Source organism: Lepidochelys kempii, chromosome 16 (assembly GCF_965140265.1).
Source record: "Lepidochelys kempii isolate rLepKem1 chromosome 16, rLepKem1.hap2, whole genome shotgun sequence".
Taxonomy (NCBI): Eukaryota; Metazoa; Chordata; order Testudines; family Cheloniidae; genus Lepidochelys; species Lepidochelys kempii.
Window position 1 is genome coordinate 17678825 of NC_133271.1, and position 26197 is coordinate 17705021.

The window sequence follows — 26197 nt, forward strand, 5'->3', positions numbered from 1 at the left end:
TAATTGGGGATTTGACAGATGCCTTCTGCAGGGAGCAGTGGACACTCATTGACATCCCTCCCAATAGATCTTGCCTTTCTATTTATTTATTTATAGCCTTCAAATACATCTATTTATTGCACTCTGCTTCATTTTGCAATAAGTTTAATTTACAAAATGTGATAATATGGTGGCCAAATTCTAGTTTATAAGTTTAATTTACAAAATATGATAATATGGTAGCAAATCTCTCCCTCCTTTCTTCCCCATTTCTCTCTTCATTTTACAGGGAAGGAAAAAGTTTGCCTTCCAGAAATTGCCTCACATTGTCTTATGCATCATTGATATGTGAATTAGTTATGGTCATAGAGAGGAAATCAGTGTTAGAGCCGGGATTAGAACTCAGGAGTACCTGTTTCCTATCCCCATACTTAGATAACAAGGTCATGTCTGGGCTTGATCTCAGTCTTGCATAAAATCTTGGAGGTGAAGGGGGGTTCCTAATTTTATAACTAGAAAATGAATTCTAGGATTTATTTTTAATAGATAAAGCACAGATAATCTCGTTCTAGCACAGAACGTGCATAAAGCATTACATTTTTGACATGCTAGGATATACTGTCACCTGAAAAATACTGTGACAAATCCAGAAAAGTGATAAGGGATTAAATTTGCATGATGAATTTACAATTAATAGCAAATGATAAAATCACAGGGGCCTTTTCTCCTTTGATATGCCAGAATGCTTTGGGGAAATTTTCTGGGCTTATTGTACATTTTGTTGTGCTGCTCCTAACATACGGAGACCGGATGGTATCTACCTACCTCCCAACTTCCATAATGCTGAATGTGCCAGGGATGTTCTAACATCCCACTGATTTCAGGGACATATTAGCGTATGACAGCTTCCCAGCATGAAATTAACTGGGAGTGGCATGCAGCAGACTTCCCAATGTGCAAAAACTGCACTGTAAGGGCTTGGCTAAACTTGCGAATTACAACACAGTAAAGGAGCCCCGGGCGCCCTAGCTCACTACCTGTCCACACTGGCAAGGCACACAGAGCGCTCTGACTCCACGGCTACAGCGTGGCTGGTACTCCACCTCAGCAAGTGGAATAACATTTCCTGCGTCCCTGCTGGAGTGCCGCAGCACCAGTGTAAACGAGGTGTTGCATTACTGCGCTCTGACCAGCCTCCAGAAACGTCCCATAATCCCCTTAAGTCAAGTGGCCACACTTGTCATTGTTTCTGAATTGCTACAGGAATGCGGATAAGCTCTTTGAAAGCTCCGTTTCTGACAGCTGGCTGCTTATCTGCTCCGAGACAAAGCAAGCCATTAGTTTGGAATGCTGTGTGTGAAAGAGAGAGGCGGGGAGGAGGGGGTCTGCTGCTGTCTGAACTTACAAGAGAGCATGCTGACATGCTCTCAGCACCCCCAAAAACCCGCTCTCCCCCCCCCCCCCACATACACAAAACACACTCCCTGTCACACTCCAGCCCACCTGCCCCATTTGAAAAGCACATTGCAGCCACTTGCATGCTGGTATAGCTGCCCATAATGCACTGCTCCCAATGCCGCTGCAAGTGCTGCAAATGTGGCCACGCCAGTGTGCTTGAAGCTGTCAGTGTGGACAGACAGCAGTGCTTTCCCTACTGCGATCTCCAAAGGCTGGTTGAACTAAAAGCGCTCTACATCTGCAAGTGTAGCCATGCCCGTATATGTAACTCTTTCGGTATAAATCAATACTCACTTGAAATTTAACAGCTTTAAGAAATCCCCAGAAATTAATTAATTAAGAAATTAATTGCTTGAGGGCTAAGCAGAAAACATGCCTCTAACACTACAGTTTTAACTTCATGCAGGAGGTGACAAACCTTTTCTCTGCTAAGAGTTCAGTGACAATACATCATTTGTGGCCTGATTTTCCAGAGGTGCTGACTTCTGTTGGTGCCCTCCACCTCTGGAAGCCAGGGCATTAGATTTTAAATCAACTACATATTGGCTTGCTTCAAAATGCTGGTTATTTTTGGCCCACATGGACTAAACTGTGCCATGCAAGACAAAATTGCCCTTACTACTTTTAGCTAAAAAAAAAAATCTCATACTTCTGCATCTTCCAAACAGATGTACAGTTCCATCAAGAATAGAAGTGATTTAGATAAGACATCTTCCTCCAAGTTGCTTTCTTAAATTATAGCAACATCACTGAACTAGATGTATAAACATACTGCATCCTCCTGCATGTACAATTGTGAACGTGGCTAAGGGACGACTTCACATTTCAGGCCCTGATTGCAAAACACTGATACACATTTAAAGTTAAGCGTCTGTTTAAGTTCTTTGCTGAATAGGGGCCAACATGCAAAAGCTACAAATAATGTTATAACTTGATGCCAACTGTGATCCAGCAGCATGTTGCTAATCATTGGCATACAACACTGGATTCCAAATTTTATGTGGGGTTTAGACTAAATACATTATAATGTACTCTATGGGATGATAAACCTGATGTTACAGACAGGGTTGGCCCTAAATATTAGCCCAGTCCTACAATCCCTACTCACATAAGACATCCCATTGTCTCTAATATGGATGAGGGTTGAAGTCTCAGGCTCCATCTTAGTACACTGACAACAACGACAAGAGGTATCATTTTAGAGCACGCATGTGGCCGATAACACAGAGTCACAATGCTTCTCATTAAGCAAACAAGGTAGCAAATATGGATAACTGCATTAGAACATCATGTATTAAATATCTTTAGTGTATTAATATCATTGATGCATCTAAAAAGAAAAGAAGAAAGAATTCCCTGCATTTGATGGCACTAATAAACCAGAAAAAGCCCCCCCAAAACAATACATACTATGAGGCATCTATCTGGATGAAGTGGTGCTAATCAGTGTCAAGCAAGACCTGCAAGCAGGGCCGGCTCCAGGCACCAGCTTTCCAAGGCGACAATTAGAATGGGGCGGCAGTCCATGCCCTGCAGCGGCAATTCAGCGGCAGCTCCGCTGCTTTTCCCACCGCAGCAGCTTTTGGGCAGCAGCTTCGCCGCTCTTGGCGCGGCGGCAATTCGGCGGCGACTGCTTGGGGCGGCAAAATTGCTAGAGCCGCCCCTACCTGCAAGGATACTTTACAATATGAAAATCTTTTCTGCTATACAGCAAATCTGTGTGTATCATGAATAACCACCCTGTCTTGGCTGGGATGCAGTCATGCACTAACACTTCATTGTCACCAGTGGGATGTTAGGACATCTCTGCTATATTCAGTAGCCTGGAAAGCAGGGAGTTGTGTTTTACCTGCATCACACAGCAACAGTCAACATGTAAATTATCATCATCACCAGTCATCCTTGGAAAATTACTATAACCCTGATTCTGCCACCCTTGCTCATGGTGAGTAGAAAGGACAGCAGAATTGGGCCTTTATTTGTGAATTTCAATGGGCCCCCTTGCAGAGTAAGGCACAGAATTTGGCTCTTAATTAATATTGTGCTTTAATAGCCATTCTGCTGATTATTTCTATTTTATAAAGGGGGGAAAGTCAACAATTATACTGGTTTGCCTTTGAACAAATCATTTAGGTGACCTGAAAAATATTCTGGTCCCTGCCCCTTTGATGCTTACAGTACCGTGCTTTCCGTCCCAAGCACTAGCAGAGTTTGCCCATGCACTTGCAATTGGTAAATCCTCAACACTCAGCCTCTATGGGTTAGATTACTTTTGATGGACAGCTAAGATTAGCACACAAAGTATCGCCATCCTTGGCTTTGCTGCTGCAAGATCAATATTTAATAATAGTGAAGTCCAAATCTTTCTCTATCTAGTTGTCCTAGAGGTTGAAACCTGGGTGAGCTACGCTGCTGACTGGGAGTTACGAGTTTCTGAGTGGAGCCCAGATCCTCGGCTGCTAGCCAGTGAGGACTGATTTTGAGTTGGGGCAAGATCCTCATCTGATATAAACTGAGTTAACCCCACTGACTTTAATGGAGCAATGCCCATTTATACCTGCTGAGAATGGAGCCCTCACTTTTTTGGGCAAATGGAGGTGCCCCACTACAGAGAATCCCTTGTTTAGGCCAAGCTATGGACTGACAGAGTTAAGATGACACGGTGGGTGAAGTAATATCTTTATTGAACCAACTTCTGTTGGTGAGCGAGACAAGCTTTCAAACCTTGTTTCTCTAATATCCTGGGACCGACATGCTGCAACAACACTGCATACAGTTAAGATGGTCAATTCTGGAGTACATATGTTATTAGTGGGACTGAAGGAGCGACCATTCTAACATATGTATTTACAAATGGAGTGCCTTGCCACCTGGCTTACCTTTTCAACATCTGCTTTCGTAACGTTGATGTCAGCATCCATTTTCTCAAAATACTGCTGTGCTCTATCGGCTTCCTTGCAATCACGTTCAAACCGCCTTTTACTCTGAAAAGGAAAAATGAGCCCATCAGATACCGGAGAGAAACACGATTTGAAATTCAACCAAGTAAGCAACACTCGCTAATTTCATTTGCTGTAATCACTGTCAAGAGTTTTTGAGAACAGCTCATTTACATCTGCATACATTTCCACACTAAACTGCAAAAGTTATTGGAAAGAAAATATTTGCTCTGATCTTCAGACAGATTGGCTCTGATGGTAATGCCAGTCTTGATGTCCCATTAGTCTCTCAGCCTCTTTCCATGTTCCCCCTACACATGGAACACCTTCTTGCTCTGATCTGCCAAATCACTATCCTCTCTACATTTAAACCCCTCGCTTTTTCTGTGAAGGCCACAATAAATGAGCCAATACTATCTTTGTTATTTTATGTGTGCACATATGACTGAACAACTAAGGTGTGTACATGCATAAGCTGAGTATCCATGGATAACACTCACCTTTTCTTACACAGTCCCCTCCTGACAGTTTCTCACCTTCCCTCATTGTGTCATTTCTATTATTGAGGTCCAGATTCTGCTATACGGATGGCACTTAAAGGGCACTATTTTATATCTTTATATCTTGACTTTTAGAGTCAAGTTTTCAAATCATGTTCTTTTGGATTTCAGATGTTCTCCTCAAACCATATCATAATCTCTTTTCAAACACAATGTTTAGAAAGATCTCTATGAAGACAGTGTCAATATAGCTATAACATCACTTCTGAAAATGTTTCCACTTACTGCTTCAAGCTGTTTCCAGAAAGTTTCAATGTTTTGTTGTGCCTTTCTGCCATCATGAAAGTGCTGTGGAAAAAAAGCCAAAATATTATAAACAAAAGAAACAGCAAACAGTTACATTAGAGGAGATATAGAAAAACAAAAAAAAATCTTGCATCTATTCTGTGACTCTACCAAGCCACACAGGTGTACGATAGCTATTTTATGTCTCAGCAGGCCATGGATTTACATCGGTAACAATTAAAGAGGTTTCATAGACAAGGTATTATTAATCCCTTTAGCAATTCTACCTCGCATTGTTCACTGTAACCCTTAATTATTGGTTTCCCATTCAACCATCCCCACACTACTCCCATCTGAACAAGATCTCTTTAAATACCAATTGAACACTGCCTCTGAATTAAAATTTTTCTCCATGTGACACTTGCTCAGCCATCTTCATGATACAGAATCATCCTCCTTGACTGGCACATTCTGGTATTGATACTGGTCCTTTATTAACTGATTTTCATTCACATACAATATGAGCATGTTCTTCTTTCCCCCTGTTACAGGCTTAAGTCTGTGGGACCAGCTGTCCTCTTCTATTTGGTTTTGAGACGTGTCCAATTACTTTGGATTCCTGCAGAAACCTTATTTTTCATATATTTTCTTGTCTACATTAAGCTGCTATAGAAAATTTGACCTGTGAAATGTCTGTTAAGCAGCCTATTAAGTAACATATCTTGTTAAAAACAGATTAATCCCCTTACAAGAATAGTAGTGTGAATTTGTATTCTTCATATCATACTATAGTCTTAGTAAGAGATGCTTGCTTGAAATTCTCCTTAATTAGAGTCAATTCTAAGCAACAGCTCTCAGCACTTATAGACTGCTCTTCATCAGAGGCTCTAATGTACTTTACAAAGATGGGTATATCCTCTTTTTACACAGGAGGAAGGTGAAGCACATGGAAGTTAAGTGGCTTGCTCAGAGACACACACTGACTCAGTGGCACAGCTGTAAATAGAATACAAGAATCCTGACTTGCAGTCCCCTGCTCAACCACTATCACACATTGCCTCCTGTAATAGCCCCTTGACCAAGAGAAACCCCAACAATAATCCACTAACTGGCACAGACATGCCTTTACATTGCATCACTATTTCCATCTGGGAATTAAGCACCATGCAGGGTCAGGCATTATACCTATTTTATGCAAAATGACAACACACACAGTTACGTTAGAAAGGATAAAACCCCATGCTTCACTGTCAGAGCCAGCTACTAATTGGTGGGGTTAGGAAGAAACTACCCCTATAAACAGATTAATCCACAAGTGGCCACTTCAGTGTTTCCTGCACCTTCTTCTGAAGCAGTTGGTCCTGGCCACTGCCTGAGAGACATGATACTGCATTATACGGATCACTGGCTTGATTCAATATGGCACTTCCTATGTGCCTTTCTGATGTCACCAAACAAGCAGGCCATTTCCCATGTGGGGTTTAAAATAAGACTCCAAAGACCACTATCATCACTCCCACAGAACACCTAATAGTATCTAACACAAACTCATTTTAACCTTCAGGTGAGGGAAAGAATAAAGACCAGTCTGAGGATTCTAAATACCACAGTATATAATCCCAAATCATAGAATCATAGAATATCAGGGTTGGAAGGGACCCCAGAAGGTCATCTGGTCCAACCCCCTGCTCAAAGCAGGACCAATTCCCAGTTAAATCATCCCAGCCAGGGCTTTGTCAAGCCTGACCTTAAAAACCTCTAAGGAAGGAGATTCTACCACCTCCCTAGGTAACGCATTCCAGTGTTTCACCACCCTCTTAGTGAAAAAGTTTTTCCTAATATCCAATCTAAACCTCCCCCACTGCAACTTGAGACCATTACTCCTCGTTCTGTCATCTGCTACCATTGAGAACAGTCTAGAGCCATCCTCTTTGGAACCCCCTTTCAGGTAGTTGAAAGCAGCTATCAAATCCCCCCTCATTCTTCTCTTCTGCAGGCTAAACAATCCCAGCTCCCTCAGCCTCTCCTCATAACTCATGTGTTCCAGTCCCCTAATCATTTTTGTTGCCCTTCGCTGGACTCTCTCCAATTTATCCACATCCTTCTTGAAGTGTGGGGCCCAAAACTGGACACAGTACTCCAGATGAGGCCTCACCAATGTCGAATAGAGGGGAACGATCACGTCCCTCGATCTGCTCGCTATGCCCCTACTTATACATCCCAAAATGCCATTGGCCTTCTTGGCAACAAGGGCACACTGCTGACTCAAAAAATCTCTCCTTTGGCCTGGGTGCTCATCTGCAGCGAAACAAAGCAGTGCTGGACATCATTTCTCTTTAATTTAATTCCCTAGAATTTTCATAGTAGAGAGGAAAAAGAGGGAGACCCAATGTCAGTAACACTTTTAACTACTCTGAAACTTTTAATTATGTAACAATGCCCAAGTCGGATTGTCACAGTCCCATCTATAGAGAACACTTGAATGTGAAGCAGCCAAGCCATAAAAGGCAATGCAGCTGAAAAGCTGGCAATACTACAGCTCTGAAGAACACATCCTTTCCCATTAACTCTGATACTTGTCCTATTCTGACCTTTACCCACCACATTTAAGTTCGGTGAAAAAACACACTCACCGCAGTATGACATTACAAAAACATGTCACTGTAAACTCCCTGCTCGAGGGAAAAAAAAACAAACCAAACTCCTCCAAACTGATGTAGAGTTCCTTACCTAGAATCAGATTCACACCAACTCATCCTCTGATGCTCCCTTTAACTCCTCAGGCTACTTATGAGGCAAGATACAGTTTTCTCCCCAATATGGACTTTTTGAAATGCTCCTACATTTAACTTAATTTCATAGGTCTGTTCTCCTGAACTCTACTTAAGTAACAACTGCAATTTAACTCTAGTCCTTTTAATTTTCTTTCTGAGCAATATATCTCTGACAAAAAAGATATGGGGAATATTATCTCACTTACACTGAGGCTGCAAACAAGATTGATTTCCTTTCTTCACACTGCATTTCCTGCCTGTAGCTATCCTTCGTAAATGTTTATTGATTTCCTTGTCTTCTCTACTTGCAGATTTGCTGCCATGCGTGAAGGGAGCTGATTCCTGAGTACTATACCTGCTCAAAGCCCTTAGTGTTACTGTTTAATGTTTCATAAATACATATAGGGGACAGACAGACTCACTCACTCACGAATTAGGATTTAACAGAACGTAATTTAGTGGCTGGAGATAATTCTGCAGTCAAAGCGAAACAAGAAGATAAGAGCGAACATGAGACTGTTTATTTTCCAGAGCTGGTCTCACTGGAATCAACAAAAATGTTTTAAATTTGTACGATCTGTAAATGTTATTTTCAGGTTGATGTTCTCTACAAAACAGAACTCTACAAATTGCTGTAACGTACAAGACAGAAGCAGCCAATCATGATCTGAGCAAACAGCGGTCTCTTCAGATACTGCTACATGTTAAAAGAAGCTCATTTTATATAAATGAAGCAATGAGACCATGAAAAGGGTCTTGTCTTATTCTGCAGAGTTAAAGTTTGAATATTTTCTGTATTTCACTGTACAATTGTGTCATCTCAATTTCAAATTCTGCATCTTGGTATTTTTCTTACAGCTATTCTCTAAATTAGTTTGTAAACAAACCAGTTTGGCTTGTAGCATTTATGTCTTTCTCATCAGAGGTATGCCTGAATGTAGTGATAACTGAAAAGCAAGGTGGGTGAGGTACTATCTTTTATTGGGCCAACTTCTGTTGATGAGAGAGACAAGCTTTCGAGCTTACACAGAGCTCTTCTTCAGATCTAGGAAATTAACTCAGCCCTGGTCTATATTACAAACTTATGCCACTCTAACTATGTCACTCAGAGGTGTGGAAAATCCACTCCCCTGAGCAACACAGTTATGTTAACTTCCGGTGGTTAGTGACAGTGCTAAGTGGACAGGGAGGCTTCTCATATTTCAAGGGACATTCAAGGTGAAGTGGCCCGCTAACACTCCTCCAGTCATAGGAAGGAAAGGGGAGGTGGAAGCAGATGGGAGGGGGCATTGTTAGTGGGTTACAGATTGTTGTAATACACCATAAATCTAGTGTCTCTATTCAGTCCATGATTTTTAGTGTCTAGCAAAGTTACGAGCTCCCAGGCTCGTGTTTTGAAAGTATTCTGCAGGTTTAATTTGAGGATGAGGATTGATAGGTCAGATATCGCATGATAGCTTTGTGAAGTGTTCACTCACAAGTGATATGGTATTTTTGTCTATCATTTTCCTGTGAGAGTTCATTTGAGAGCACAGTGATTGTCTGGTTTCACCTACATAGCTGCTATGGGGGCAACAATCTAAACAATCTGTTCAAACCTTGTGTTTAGCAGTGACACTGAGTTAGGCCTTGTCTACACTATCACTTATGTTGGCAAAACTTATGTTGCCCAGGAGTGCGAAAAAGCACCTCCTGGAGCGACATAAGTTTCACCGGCATTAGTGGTAGTGTGAACAGGACTATGTCAGAAGGAGAGTTTCTCCTGCCGACATAGCTACCTCTGCTCATTGAAGGTGGTTTAATTATGTTGATGGGAGAGAGTGGCTACATGAGAGATCTTACAGCCGCGCAGCTGCATCAGTACAGCTGTGCCACTGTAAGGTCCCTAGTGTAGACATAACCGTAGTTTCCCAGATCTGAAGAAGAGCTCTCTGTAAGCTTGAAAGTTTGTCTCTCTCTAACCAACAGAAGTTGGTCCAATAAAAGATATTACCTCGCCCGCCTTGTCTTGTTAATATTCTGGGACCAACACGGCTACAACAACACTGCATGTAGTGATAAGCGTAAGATACACTAGCAGAGTGAATGATAATACATAGCACTTTTCATCCACAAATCTCAACGCACTTCACCACCTCTGTAAAGTGTCATCATCCCCATTTTACAGATGGGGAAACTGAAGCACTGAGCAATGAAGTGATTTGCCAAATGGCACACAGGAAGTCTGTGGCAGAGCCCAGAACAGAACACAGGTCTCCTGACCTGCATTCCTGTTTTCCATGCACTGCATTAGCCTGACGTCTGCAAATTCTTTTCTTTAACATTATTTTGTAGTCTCTCTCTAAAAGAAAGTATATTTCTTGTTCAATCTTCTGGATTTTGAATTTAAGAAAAAAATAGATTTTAAGACCAGTTTTCCATTCATGAAGTTTCAGGGAACATGTTCTAAGATATATATAGTGAGAATGTGTTTAACCAGATCTGATGTTCCCATTAATTAGCTATTCTATCTTTTGCACATACAGCATATGTGAAAATGACAAATAATTCAGGAAACCATGTTGAACATCAGCACTTCTAATTATTCACACAAATGTATGCAGCTGAGTCACAGCAATGTGCTTATTTAAGCAGTTGATCAATAAGAAACATGGCATTCCCTTCGGAGTGTGAATGCTCGAACCCTGACCTGACCAAGCTATTTATTTTAAACATGGAGAGTCAGATGACAGGCAGGATGCAGTTACTGGCATGCCTGGCACGCAATACAGTCAGACATGTGCAGTGGAGTGGCCTGTTGTCTCTGTGCTTCTATTTCCTCTGGACTGTTTCTCTGTCTATACCAACATAACCACACACCCCTAGCGGACACAGTTTCTCTTTCTAGACCAACTCGACCACACTACCTACTTGTCACCTCCCAGCCCACACTGGAGCCCCTATGGGGTACCATCAAACAACTACAACCCATGCTGAAAGAAATCTTTCCTGAACCACCTCTTCCAGTCTTTAAACAACCCCCCAACCTCATAATCAGATGCAAGTTCCCCACAGACCAGGACACACCAACTCAAAGCAGTGCCAGATCCTGCCAGAACAACAGATGAAAATCTGCAGACATATCTTCACTGCTGCAACGAACAACACACCTTTCAAGATACACATGCCGGTGCACCAAATGCCCCAACAACAACTACATGGCTGAAACCAGACAATCACTACACTCTTGAATGAACTAACACAGGAAAATGATAAAAGACAAAAACACCCCATCATCTGCAGGTGAACACTTTTCACAAAGCGATCACTCTACAGCTGACCTATCAGTCCCCCTCTTCAAAGGAAACCTGCACAACACTTTCAAAAGATGAGCCTGGCCGCTTAAATTCATAACTTTGCTAGACACTAAAAAATCATGGACTGAATAGAGATACTGGATTTATGGACTCATACAATGATCTTAACCCACTAACAATGCCCCCGCCCCAGCTACTTCCCTCCCCTTTCCTACCTATGACTGGAAGGGTATTAATGGGCTACTTCACCTTGAATGGTCCCTTGAAATATGTGTTAACTACTTATGCTAAACAATCTGCTCCACCTCGTGTTCCGCTGACACACTCTGAGGTCAAGTCTACACTACAGATTTACATCAGTATAACTATGGTGCTATGGGGTGTGAAAAATCCACATCCCGGAGCTACACAGTTATAATGACCTAACACTCCCCATCCCCATCCCAGAGTAGACAGCGCTATGTCAATGTGAGGGCTTCTCCTGTCAACCTAATTAATCCACCTCCAGGAAAGGGGGTAGCTTGCTGATGGGAGAAGCTCTCCCATCGGCGTAGCAGCGTCTTCACTGAAGCAGCTGCACCACTGCAGCATTTTAAGTATAAACCTGCCCTGAATGAGTTTCCCAGACCTGAAGAAGAGCCCCAGGTAAGCTTGAAAGCTTCTCTCTCTCTCTCACCAACAGAAGTAGGTACTATAAAGTATATACTATACTTTCCCACCTTGTCTCTGTAATATCCTGGGACCGACAGGGCTACTACAACACTGCATATATACTAACACAAAGCACACATGAAAGAGTAGTACCCAAAACAAGACCATTTAGAGACTACAGAACTAAGCAAAACAATGCAATGAACTATGGAGAAAAATCCTTTAGCAAAAGAAAATACAGAGAAAACTTACAGGGACAACTTAAAAAGAAAAAAGTTTCCCTTGTGATGATGTTGGCTATACTATGATACACTGCACAATTTTCAGATGCTTTGGGTCTTATCTGGCAACTGTTACTCACATGACAAATCAACATGCAGTAACATTGCAGTTAGGCATTTGTATCACAGTAATGTGAATGTTTCCTTCTTAAGTCTCCCCAAACTGCTTTTTAATCTTCACTAAAAGGTCCAGATATTCTGGTAACAACTTTGCCAGCCTTGAGATTTTTCTGGAAAAATATTTTTTTCAAGGCATCTGACCTACAGACGAGTTGAACAGCTTAGCAACCCACGTAAAACATATCCATAGCCTTCATGACCATCATCATTTACACCAAGCAAAGTGGATATAAAAGGCTACCAGATCAGAATGGTAGCATTTTGTTCCAATTTTGTACTAGTGTAAATGAGTGTACAAGGTGCAGGACAATGGGGAATCAGACCTATTACCACCTGATGGCCTGTGTGAATGGAGTTGGGGCCTGATGCAACTACTTTTGAAGTCATTGGGAAAATTCCCATTGACTTCAACGGGAGGTGTGTAATGGAGTGCACTCACCGCTCACGAGTGCCCCCGGTGGAGAGTGCATGTGCCTGCAGTTTTTCTCAATTCCCTCTGCTCACGGTGCCCCCTGTTGGCTGCTGCGCATATCAAGTGGGTCTCCGGTGACACAGCCCTCCAGCCAAGTCACACTCTGTTCACGTGCAAAACGGAACAAAACAAACCCCTTCCAAGGTATGCTGTCCAATTGGGCATAACTCAAAATCCTCAGTAATGTCCTGCAGCCCTCCCTGGGCTCAGTACTTTCACTGTCCAATAGAGCCCATCATGGTGCCACTCCATTGGCAAAGTCTCTATAGCTCTCCCCGGACCCAATCTCAGTCTGACCAACAGGGTGTCTCTCAGTACCCTACTTGGCCAGGTTGCATGCAAAGGTTCCTGCTCTGGGATGAAGTAGCACCCCCAGCGCTTCCTACCTGGAGGCTCTTCGCCTGCCCTTTGGTCCTCGGCTCTCCAGCTGGGTCAATCTCAGTTCTGCCCCCTTCCAAGGGGTGGGGGATAACAGTTCCAAGTACAATCCCTTCCCTGGGCCTGTCTAAACTCCCATCTCCCCTGTGACTTGCAATACACAGGATACAGACTTCAAGAAAAAAAATTACTATGATCAACAAATACATATCCCTGTTGATGCAAGATTTATTCCCCCTAAGAAAAAATGTTTTAGATATTAAACTGATCGTGTATTTGACCATGGCTGAAAAGTAAAGAAGTGGCTATTCCTGAAAAGCAAAGTAAGATTGGCCTTTATATAGTATTATAAACACAAAACTACATTAAGAGAACATTAAGGTTGCAAAGTCAAGAACTTGAAAGTGAGGGAATGCCACATTTAATGTTCCCAGCGCAACCTTAATTTGCCCCCTTTATCTATAGGCCTTATCAAACAGTCTTTAATTACATCATCACATACTATATTTTCAACAAAAAGAAAAGGAGTACTTGTGGCACCTTAGAGACTAACCAACAGGATCCCTATCTTCATCAGTGCACATAACGGACAGCACTCACTTAATGAGCAGCTATTTACTATTTTGTTTTCTCTTCATTGTTCAACGTCTGGCCTCGTGCTTTATTTACTCCACACTATTTACAGGCTGCTCTGAAGACAGAATTATTAATTGTCTCATGGGCTTTTCTATGCCATTCGTCACTATAGTTTCTGAGTGCTTCACAGACAATTTTATGTGCACAACACAGGGGAAATTTTACCCATAATGCAGAAGATGGGAACAGCAGAAGTGTGTAATATTCTCATACATCTGTATCCAAAAAAAGAGATGGATCTGGTTGGTCTGGTTTTAGACTTACAGGCCTTGACAGTGCCCCTTTAAGCAGTTTGTTCTTAATAATCTGAAACCTGAGCCCTTAGGACTCTGTTCCAGCTTTCTTAAACTTAGACATGCATAGCTGCCCATACCCAGAAGGGCATGGGCTGCACTGAATTCTTCTCAAAGAACATCCAAATCATGGGATTGAGCCTGTTCCAGTTGGAGTATTTCCATTTGGAATTAGGCCCTTTCCTATTGCACACAAGGTACTGGGCTATGGCATACAGTACTGTATTTTAATACCTGTGTAAAATATAACGGCTTTTTTTTGGGCACATCACTTTATTTGGGATTCTACCATGAAGGACAAAGAGACTTTCCATCAGTACACAGGAACTTCCACATCACCTCGAATGGATGAGGATTCCAAATATGTATTGCCAAAGCTCCCTCCCTCTCTTCCTTTAAAACAACTTCACCTGTCACTGGAGGTTTCCATAATTAATGGCCACACTCAGCTAGATTGTTCTGTATTATTATGATTTTTTTGTATTGTGCTTACTGCTACTTTAAGACTCTAAGCATTTTGGTGCCGAGACCTGTTATTTGTTTGGCACAGTTCACCCAATGTATAGCACTGTGCACACTTGAAGCACAATACAAATAATAAGCACCATGACAAGATTTTTTCTGAGGGACCACAGCTATTGACTAACAAATTCAGTTGCTTGGACTTTTAAATATATGGGGAAAGTGCACAAAATCCTAAATGGACACTTTGCTTAGGGTTTTATATAAATATACATAAATAAAATTAAAATAACTATGTTTTAACTAGAAGAGGAAATCAATTTAATTTTTGAAGGCACACTATCAACTTTTATTCTTTTTTTACATTTAAATTGAATCCTAGGGTAAATGAGCTATTTTAAGCACCATGCTTACTGGAGATGTATTTGACATGGGGTGAAATTCTGGTCCTATTAAAGTCAATGACAAAACTGCCATGGACTTCTGTGGGGTCAGAAAGCATAGAACAATGGTTCTCAAACTTTTTTCATTTGTGGTCCCCCTTGGAAATTTTGAATAGAGGTGCGAGCCCCTTTGGAAACCTATTGTCTATATACAGTACACCCTCGCTATAATGCCCTTCAGAATAATGAACCTTTGGCTACGATGAACCCGGTCCCTGGATCCCACCTCCAGGCCCAGAGCTGGAGGAGCTGTCAGCCCCCGCTGCAGAACTCTTTTGCTATGATGAACCCCAATGGCTTGAATCCCAAGGGGTATGTTAAAGCAAGGGTGTACTGTATAGAGTTGAACCCCAATGGCTTGGATCCCAAGGGGTATGTTAAAGCGAGGGAGTACTGTACAGAGTTGAATTCTGTTCAGTCAGTTTTCAGTCTAAGGCTATGTCTACACTTCCATTTATGTCAGGAAAACGTATGTCGCTGATGGGTGTGAATATTCCACCCCCGAGTGACATAAATTACACCTGCATAAGCACGATTGTGCACAGCACTATGTCAGTGGAAGAGCTTCTCCCACCGACACAGCTACCACTGCTCACTGGGGGTGGATTAATTATGTCAATGGGACAGCTCTCTCCCATTGGCATAGAGCAGCTACACTGGAGATCTTACACTGCTGCAAGCTCTCTAGTGTAGACATAGCCTAAGTCTTTCGCGAGCCCCAGACAATAGAACACCTGTAGCAAGCCTATTGACACTACAGCGCTCAGCATTGTTAACGTCAATGCAGCTGAACTGGGGTCAGAGATGGTGGGAAATTTTTGATAAACTTCCCTAGTATAGACAAAGCATTACTCTTTCCAGCTGGGCTGGGGTTGCTGGCAGCAGAGCTTGGTGTATGCCATCTCAGTATATCTCACTTAGCCTCTGTATGCCCCTTTGAGGGTGGAAACAAAATGTATTCCAAATTCTCCAAAGGAGAATAATGACATTGTGTGACTGCACTGAAGGAGCCATGGAGGTTTGTGTGTAATTTTAAACTTAAAGGAATCCCTGAGAGACACACAGGACACAAGTTTCAGAGTAGCAGCCGTGTTAGTCTGTATTCGCAAAAAGAAAAGGAGGACTTGTGGCACCTTAGAGACTAACCAATTTATTTGAGCATAAGCTTTCCTGAGCTACAGCTCACTTCATCGGATGCATGCAGTAGAAAATACAGTGGGGAGATTTTATATACACAGAGAACATGAACCAATGGGTGTTTATCAGGACACAAGCAAGATCAGATCAGAGCTATCTGTCCGGTATTAAAAATTGCTCATGTGAAACATTTTACTTATGAAAGGTTGTGATGAAACAGCCTTATTTGTCTTGCAGAAACAAACAGTGATTGTCCCCATGGGTTGAGTTTGAGCTTTATGTCACTCTGTTCTATTGATATTGCAGGTACATGGAGAAGTAATATTGCAAAGCAGCCCAATTATCTTCGATTAATTTACATGCAGATGGTTCAGCAAAAAGTGTTCTATGCCTGGACATTTCAAAATAGATTGAGTACAAGGGTTTTTCCATTTTCTATCTGACCCCTTTACATAGTCTAACTAAATTATGATATAGTAGAATACATTTTAACCAGCTGCTTTTTTCCTTCTCTGCTTTTCATTGTTTATCGTTCCAAAGGGCATAATATAAGACTGGCACCGTAGTGGTTAATATCAAAGAAGCTCTGTCAATTTAACAATTAACCTTTCTATCTAAAAGTTCTCCCTAATATCATTACAAGTTACTCTTAAAATTCTTATTGCCGGAAGAGATTAGAGAAAGTAATAATTTTTCTCTGTTTACCCACTTTATTTAATTTGTGCCTATGGCAGCTCTTTGTAGATAGGCCATTGCAGTTTCTCCCATGTAGGACATAGGAAATATACTGGATCAGATGTGTGATCTATTTAGTCCAGTACTCTGTCTTTGACACTGGCCAGCAAAAGGATTCTCAGAGAGAGGGGAAGATGGGATTTGCCTTACCAAGTGGGGGGGGTCAGTGTTAATGAGACAATTCAGTTAAAGTGGAAGTGGGCTATTTTCAACAGTAAGGGAACTCCCGTCTTTTCATGAACTGCGTATTTATACCTGCCTACTGTATTTTCCACTCCATGCACCTGATGAAGTGGGTTTTAGCCCACGAAAGCTTATGCCCAAATAAATTTGTTAGTCTCTAAGGTGCCACAAATACTCCTCGTTGTTTTAGAAGGTGACAGAAGTTGCCTTCCCTCTCGATCAATTAACCTCAGAGGCAGGAAATGCTGTCTCTTGAGAAGAAATCTTTGCTTCTAAGATCTGGTCTTGAGGTTCTCTCTCTCTTGTTTGTGACTGTAACCAAAGTTTAGCACTGTGAACAGTGTCATGAAATACATGAGTATCTTTACATGTGTGTATTTACTTATTTGGTGTTTTTCAGATGTGTGATTTAATCTTGGTCTTTTAGATAATCTTTAAATTCGACAGTTGCGGTGTAACGGAAGGTGCACTGTGGTCCTGGTAGCACGAGAGCTGCTGCAGGAGGAGGAGGTGCAATAGTGATGGCTATAGGGATCCCAGGAGCTTCACTAAGCCCCACAGGGTGGGAAATGCAGAGAAGCTTCATGTGAGTGGATGTGGCCAGAGGGCACTAGTGTGGATGGAGGATGGGCAGTGATGGGGCTGAGAAGTGACAGGAAGATGGGCAGGCGGTAGAAGAGAAGGGAAGCTGAAGCACTTCAGTCCTGCAGTTTCAAGAGAAGAACTCCACAGAAGCAAAGTTTTAGAGACCCTGGCGATGCGCTACTCCAGTGGCCCACTCTTCGAGTGGCTCTGCTGAGCCATCTGGCCTTGGGGACATAGGCAAGGTATCAAATCAGGGGAGTTGGGCATGAAATCTGCTCAGAGATGGGTATTGCAGAGTATGTGGAGAATGTGCATCCTCGCCCTCAAGTCCTTGATATGGGACTACTCAGATACTTAAAAGTTAAGCACAAAGGGTTCGGCTGGATCAGGGCCAAAGTGCTCAGAACCTTGAATGATCAAGCACACAATCAGGGTTACACTGTATTGTACTGTTGCTCATAAAGCCATGATATTGCATTAACACTACCAAAAAAAAAAAAAAAAAAAGATATTTTGGGCTTTACAAACATTCCAACAACCTTGGAATAAATAATAGGTTAGCTACCCCTAGCTTTTCTGGCTCCTCATAAAACACCCTGCCATCTGGATCTTCTCATTGAACAAGTTCAATTTCTACTGATATTAAACAGAAAGATGCAATAATGGCAGAACTGTCCCCATAAAGCTGTCACAAGACATCTGCCTGTGACAAAGATGGCAATTCTTCACAAATCCTCCAGTCATTCAAAAAAAAAACAACAAAAAACAAAAAACCACCACCACAACAATAAACCCTAGATTTGTAAATTAAAACCTCAACTCAAACAATTTGCATTATTTTTAAATAAGTAATTAATCCTTTTCATCTGATCTTAGTGTACTTCTGCATATAAAAGCGTATATATGCATCTGCATGTGTGTATTACTACATATCATTTTCCATTACAAAAAAATACTCTAGCCTAATTATAAACACGTGCTTTTCATGGTTACAGAAACCTAAACATGTTCATATTTAGGGTCTGGCTGTGGCCCCAGCTAACCAGCATATCCACCTGCAGCTCTGGTTCTGCCACCACTACATCTTTGTTCCTTCATTCACTTACATTAGAGTAGATTTCACAGAGGTCCATTTCAGTGCTACTTTGGATAGATCACAAAGGGAATGCAATTGGATGAGACATGTGCATGGTGTGCACACTCAACCTCTCCTCCCCTTAGGCCTCGGACTCAATCTTCCTACACAATATTAAAAAAGTGCCACTGGCTACAGAAGACATCCTGCTTCATTGCCATGATGAGTTGCTGCTTTGAGAAACACTTCATTATTCATGCTATATCTCAGAATATGTTAACCATATTTGTACTTATTAAAAGATATACTATTTCCTGATCAGAAACCTTCATGCAATAAACTAATGGAGATAATTTTAAGGATTTCATAGCTCAACCTGCACAAAAGTCAGAATAAAACCTCTTAAATTGAAACTCACTCATAGTAAATGGATTTGCTGGGCACACAGCCAGAAAATGACCTTCACTAGGTTTTCCTCATGTGCAGAAACAGCCAAGGGGTGTATAAAAAGTATCTCTCAACCCTGTCTAAAATAGGTCTTCCTCTTTCAAACCATTAACCACAATAAGCATTTATTGCCTCCCTAGTTTTAGCATTAAACAAGCTGCAGTTAGTAGTCAGTTGGAGGTTTTGCAATGTATTCACAAAAAGAAAAGGAGTACTTGTGGCACCTTAGAGACTAACCAATTTATTTGAGCATGAGCTTTCGTGAGCTACAGCTCACTTCATCGGATGCATACTGTGGAAACTGCAGAAGACATTATATACACAGAGACCATGAAACAATACTGTTTCATGGTATTCATGGTATTGTTTCATGGTCTCTGTGTATATAATGTCTTCTGCAGTTTCCACAGTATGCATCCGATGAAGTGAGCTGTAGCTCACGAAAGCTCATGCTCAAATAAATTGGTTAGTCTCTAAGGTGCCACAAGTACTCCTTTTCTTTTTGCGAATACAGACTAACACGGCTGTTACTCTGAAACCTGTCAATGTATTCACAGTTATTTGCAGTGTGGATCTGGAAGTGTGAATTTCACAGTGGAAGATACTAGTTATCAGCTATGGGCAGAGAGTAAAGAGAGGTTTGTTATCTGAATTATTACATTTTTACTAACTTTTCTACAGCTATCTGCCTCACTGATACTCTATCGCTTTCCAAATCTCAGCTTTCAAATGAGACATAAAACTATGTTTCTGAGCACCTGTGGTCATTAAAAATTCCCATGACACTTTTAGTAAGAGAAGGGATATTAACAACAAATTCTAAACCAGTTAACTAGATTCTGCCTACCTAAATTAACCTTGTATTTTCCAGTTGGATATGGTGTTCTTCCTTACTTCCTATCCTAAAACATTGAGTATCCTTATGTATCAAACTGCTGTCATGTTTTGCCCCAGAGCTGTCTGCATTTCACAATTGATCACCTGACCCCTATATATAATTGTATATGTCACTTTGTTAAGTTTGCAATAAGGTTTGGAAATCTTCAGGAGGAAAAGAGGTAGACAAATAAATGGAATTATCATAATCCTTAAACATATCTTTTCTTTACTGCCTCATCTCTTCATTTCTTTCTCGGCTGTTACTTAACTTTCTAATAGTACTATTTAGTTTTGTAAAGCATTTGGAGCTGTATTTTGCATGAAAGAAATGATGACTATAAAATTGTATGATCGTATAATGTCTTCATTAAGCTTGTTAGAATATTCCATAGTTAATTAGATATTTTCATTACATGAATGAATGACTCCTGTGCAGCTTTTACCTGGCAACATAAAACTTATTTTTAACTTCTATAATTAAAAATTTGGATTGAGAACATGTGTCCATAGCTCCTATAGAGGCATAATCTAGTGTACAGGTCACAGGACTGGGACTCTAGAGATTGGGTATTCCCAGCTCTGCCATTGACCTGCTGGTGACCTTGGGCAAGTCACTTCATCCCTCTGTGCCTCCGTTTCCCCACCCACTCTGTCTGTCTTGTCTATTTAGACTGCAAGCTCTCTGAGACAAAGAGTCTCTATCTATGTGTCTGTACAACCACCAGCACAATGGTTGAGGCTTCTAGGCCCTACCGTAACATAAATAACGCATGTGAATGTGTGAAAGCCATTAAGCACTCTTCCAGTGCCTGATTCTGCCAGCCTTTTTCATACTGAGTAGTGCCGTACTCCATGAAAAGTCTCATTGATATTAGTATGACTACTTGAAGAGTAAGGTACTATTCAGCGTGAATAAAGGGGACAGAGTTCCTTCGAATGATTTACTCTTCTCCAGCACCAGTATCATGGAGTCCATCAGATGCAAACAAGCGAGTTTACTACCAAAAATAGACTCAAAGTGGAATGCATGATGTGACCAAATTAAAAGCACGGCTTGACCTTTGCTGCCAAACATATTTATGTTTCACAAAAATAATCTTTGCCTGATTTTTCTGACAGCTCCCTCGTGATTGACAGAAGGTCATGCGTCAAAGTATGTGATCTGTTCTATAAAAACATAAGGCAGCCAGGATTCTCACTGAGTTCCAAACCTGGCCAAGACAGAAGCAGCACAAAGTATTTGCCTTTTTATCAATCGACTGCATGGCCACTGTCAGCCTCCAGACATATCTGCCATACTGGATCAACAGCCTCTCCCCATACTTTTACTAGTAGCAACTCTCCAGTCTGCAATATGTTATCTATGCAGACATTAATTATATCTTTCACAGCTAGAAGAGATCTGTGAAGCTAAAAAGTTTGTCCCTTCCACCAACAGAAGTTGGTCCAATAAAAGATATTACCTCACATACCTCATCATGGTCTAATTATATATTTATACCAAACAGAGGGCAGAGCCCTCCACAGCAAATTTCCAGAAATCCTGAACCATTCATGAGTGTGTATCATAAATGTTTTTGCAAGAATATCAAACCTCTGTGATATTTATCACACCAACAGTTTTCCCCCTCCTACAAAGCCCAGTGTGAGTGATGCATTATTTATGTTTTACAGCAAGAAACAACAGAGAAATGTACAACATGTCTGAAAAGAGCCTGAAGGGAAATAGCAGCTTGCTTTTCAATATTACTCATCAATATGAAAGCTATGCAAATCAGACAAGGACTCAACAGTTCAGGCATTCTACATTCATGAGACAAACACAAACCAACAACGGTGGATCACAGTCTTCCATTTCTACCGGCAAGAGCAAGTAAACTTTATTGTCACATACTGTCTGCTATACCGTCATTGCTATTAGCTACTATCAATAGACCCAATATGCTGTCTGAACTTGGCTTCTGCACTGGCTCTCATTAGAATGACACTAATGACTTACTTTTCACTCACACATCACACATTTACAGTGTATCTACTTCACTTTTACTACATATTAATACCAGTCACTTTATTCACAAGAAAAAGATACCAAATCCCACTTCCTTTTGCTATAAAACACCCACAGAAATGCGTTTCATTTGACACATGTTCCAACTGTCTTGCCTTAATTAACTGACAGGATCTTTCTGTTAAAAAAAAAAATTCTCCCCTTAATTATGAGCTGAAACATTTGAAGTGACAGAAGAATACTAGATTAGCATGCTTCCTCCTTTGGCCTTGTATGTTCTTTTTTTCCGTTGACTCTCTGTCCATTCCCTCTGTTTGCTTTTTGTATCATCAATGATACACTCTCTCATTCTGGCAGCAGGAAGTCCACCACGAGCAAGTATGCAATAATGCCACATGGATATGCTGGATGAAAGGTGATGGAGGTGGTTGTGGGATCTTCCACATAGAATCATAGAATATCAGGGTTGGAAGGGACCCCTGAAGGTCATCTAGTCCAACCCCCTGCTCAAAGCAGGACCAATTCCCAGTTAAATCATCCCAGCCAGGGCTTTGTCAAGCCTGACCTTAAAAACCTCTAAGGAAGGAGATTCTACCACCTCCCTAGGTAACGCATTCCAGTGTTTCACCACCCTCATAGTGAAAAAGTTTTTCCTAATATCCAATCTAAACCTCCCCCACTGCAACTTGAGACCATTACTCCTCGTTCTGTCATCTGCTACCATTGAGAACAGTCTAGAGCCATCCTCTTTGGAATCCCCTTTCAGGTAGTTGAAAGCAGCTAACAAATCCCCCCTCATTCTTCTCTTCTGCAGACTAAACAATCCCAGCTCCCTCAGCCTCTCCTCATAAGTCATATGTTCTAGACCCCTAATCATTTTTGTTGCCCTTCGCTGGACTCTCTCCAATTTATCCACATCCTTCTTCTGGTGTGGGGCCCAAAACTGGACACAGTACTCCAGATGAGGCCTCACCAATGTCGAATAGAGGGGAACGATCACGTCCCTCGATCTGCTCGCTATGCCCCTACTTATACATCCCAAAATGCCATTGGCCTTCTTGGCAACAAGGGCACACTGCTGACTCATATCCAGCTTCTCGTCCACTGTCACCCCTAGGTCCTTTTCCGCAGAACTGCTGCCTAGCCATTCGGTCCCTAGTCTGTAGCGGTGCATTGGATTCTTCCGTCCTAAGTGCAGGACTCTGCACTTATCCTTATTGAACCTCATCAGATTTCTTTTGGCCCAATCCTCCAATTTGTCTAGGTCCTTCTGTATCCTATCCCTCTCCTCCAGCGTATCTACTACTCCTCCCAGTTTAGTCTATATAGAAAGTACCCTCTATGGGTATGTGTACACTGCAATTAAAAACTATCAGCTGGCCCGTGCCAGCTGACTCGGGCTAAGGGGCTGTTTAACTGAGGTGTAGATGTTCAGACTCAGACTGGAGCCTGGGCTCTAGGGTGGGATGGTCCCAGAGCTCGGGCTGCAGCATGAGCTCAAACATCTACACCGCAGTTAAACAGCCCCACAAGCCTGAGCCTCAGAAGCCTGAGTCAGCTGGCGTGGGCCCGCTACGGGTGTCTAACTGCAGTGTAGACATACTCCATGCTATTAATACTGCTCAGGCACAATGGCCTCAGAAGATTGTTTGACATTCTGCAAATTAAAGGCATGCCAAGATATACGATCACTATAGGCAGACTTCTCATCCTTCTCGGACTGTACTAAGCAGATGATGCTTTTCAGGGCCACAATCAAGCAAAGCACTTTCTGTGGTACTATCTGCAGGTGCTTAAGTGCTCTGATGGATAAGGGGCCCAATTACTCAATAGGGTTGCCAGCTTTGGTTGGACATTTTCCTGGAGGTTTCATCACATGATAATCTTTAATTAAAGACTAATCTTTAATTCCTGAAGACTCCAGGACAATCCTGGAAGGTTGGCAACCCCCACTGAGTACTTTTCAGGATGGACCCCTAGTTTGCTAGCTATCTAGAGTTATTGTTTAAAAATGAAATCTTGGGGCCTGATTCTCCCCTGCTTTGCCCCTTGTGTAGACATTTACCTGTGCAAAATGGGTGCAAACACTGCCATATGGAGAACTATGATCTTGTAGCATTTTTGCCCACTTTGCACAGGGGTGAATATCTACACAAGGGGTAAAACAGGAGAGAACCAGGCCCTAGCTATCTGCTGTTTTAAATTCCAGGCATTGCAGAAGAAAAGCAGCTATGGACACATCCTGTATAAGGACCATGGATGTATAAGCTACTACCTAGAAACTCATATAAGCATATACCTTTGCTAATTTTAGCAGAGTGGGAGTAAATCTGAGTAAAAAAATGGATTCCCCCCCACCCAATCACAAAAATTTGCAAAAAAAAACCCTAAACACCTATTTTTTATTAGCTACAATTTTAGACAACGTTTTGTTAACCAGCTCTAGCATGGTAAGGGATGGTGGTCCAGTCCACCGATCAGAATTCTTTCAGCTAGTCTCTGAGATGAAGCATTTTTGTTTATTGTATGCTAAACGCTATACTACTGTACAAACCATGTTTTTTTGGCTGAAGATGCCTCAAGCACATTTGGGTTTTATGACATTATTTAGAGAATGTCGTCCTGCAGGTGTTGCTGTCTGATGCTATAATGTTTGATTCAAACAGTTCAGTGGTTTCGCCTGTGCATGTACCCATTTTTCCCCCCTATGCTCAGTTCATTAGCAAACCTTGATCGTGTTTAGTAACTTTGTGTTAACCTCCTGTCAAAAGATTTGCTTACCATTGAACTCTACTACCATTAATCATCTGCTTTAAATAGATAATTAATTGTGAACGAGTAAAAACAAATCCATTACCGATTTCCTTTCCTGTTTCAGCTCTTGCACAAAACGGGTTAACTCTGCAGTGATCTGAGAAGTCATGTTTTCCGAAACGACTTCATGCTGGCCAGCATAGTCATTCATTTCATTCAGTGTGGCTAGGAAGGCTTTGCATGATGTGTACCTGCAAAAGAGAAAAAATACAGAATACTTTTAGTCCATTTGTTTTCAGGAACACACACTCCAAAGGGAACTTGCATTCCTCCCAGCATTCAGTATTACTGCACAAGATGGGATCTTAGCACAAGTTCATTGGCAGGAGTTTACTGAAAGAGAGCCCCATGCCATGCAGTGGCAATTCTCAGAAAATAACCATGACATAATTATAGTTTTACAGTGGCCTCTCTTATAAATACCAAAAGTATTTGGGCTTTACCAATCGAAAAATCATTCAGAAAATATTTTCTGGCTTCACTAACCATTATGTCCCTGATCCTGCTGTTTGCTGCACTCAGGCATAGCAGCACACCTATTTCAGTGAATTGCCTAAATGATTAACATTTAGTTAATGTGATACATACATACTAGTAAAAGAAAGGAAGAAATACTTTCTAAGCATAATTTAGATGTGGATCAATCAGAGTTTATCTAAAACCCTTTCAAGATGATGTTCACTTTTTGCAAGGTGTTTGTCCTCAATACTTTGTGAGGTATTTCCCCCCCGCCCCCGTGTCTCTTTAGCAGCTTCTAGTGATTGCCACAAAATTTATTTTCCATGGGTGACAGCATCTGTAACACTGCATTCCATGTATTATTAAAAAAGGGAAAAAATAAGCTTCCATGCATCTGGTTAATTTCAGGAAGGCAGATTATATCATTTGCATCCCCAGCACAGGCTGGAGTGCTGACCAACTGGAGGAGAGAGCAGCTAAGGAGAGTTGCACTTCTAGATACTAGAATTATCCTATTAGTGTTAGATGCTTATTGCTGCTTCCCGTGCTAGGAGCACATAAATGATAGCAGTACTTAAAGGGACAAAGGTAATGGAAAGGGGTAGGAATAAAGGTGAGAGTAATAAGAGGGGGATGTGGGAAGCAAGTGAAGAGAGGCAACAGTGAGTGAGTGAGTGTACACAAACATAATGGGGAGCAAAAGAAAAGACTGAAAGATAGGTAGCTATGCAAGGGGGGGAAAAAACAGCAAGAGAGAGAGACCAAAAAAGATATCGTTATTGGAATCAGCTACACTTATCAGTCCTGGTCAAGCAGCATTGCATCCAGAAAAGCAGACTGCAGAAGCAGTAGGGGAGGGTCACAGACCCACAGTAGGGTCACAACTTATAGTTAGAAAACAACCATCC

General features: G+C 41.6%; 2 protein-coding genes across 10 annotated transcripts in view; one reads left to right on the forward strand and one right to left on the reverse strand.

The window, feature by feature from the left end:
* USP20 (ubiquitin specific peptidase 20) overlaps positions 1-8716 on the forward strand; it is a 110711-nt gene extending 101995 nt beyond the window's left edge. Inside the window, exon 24 of the mRNA XM_073313779.1 lies at positions 8247-8716. Within this exon, the coding sequence (XP_073169880.1) occupies positions 8247-8281 (35 nt within the window). The 3' untranslated portion in view covers positions 8282-8716. The remainder of the gene's footprint in view (positions 1-8246) is intronic.
* FNBP1 (formin binding protein 1) overlaps positions 1-26197 on the reverse strand; it is a 95826-nt gene that overhangs the window by 52911 nt on the left and 16718 nt on the right. For all 9 annotated transcript variants that reach the window (XM_073313790.1, XM_073313789.1, XM_073313788.1 and 6 more), the window contains exons 4-6: positions 24874-25021; positions 5162-5224; positions 4317-4421 (exon numbers count right to left, since the gene is read on the reverse strand). In XM_073313790.1, the coding sequence (XP_073169891.1) occupies positions 4317-4421; positions 5162-5224; positions 24874-25021 (316 nt within the window). The remainder of the gene's footprint in view (positions 1-4316; positions 4422-5161; positions 5225-24873; positions 25022-26197) is intronic.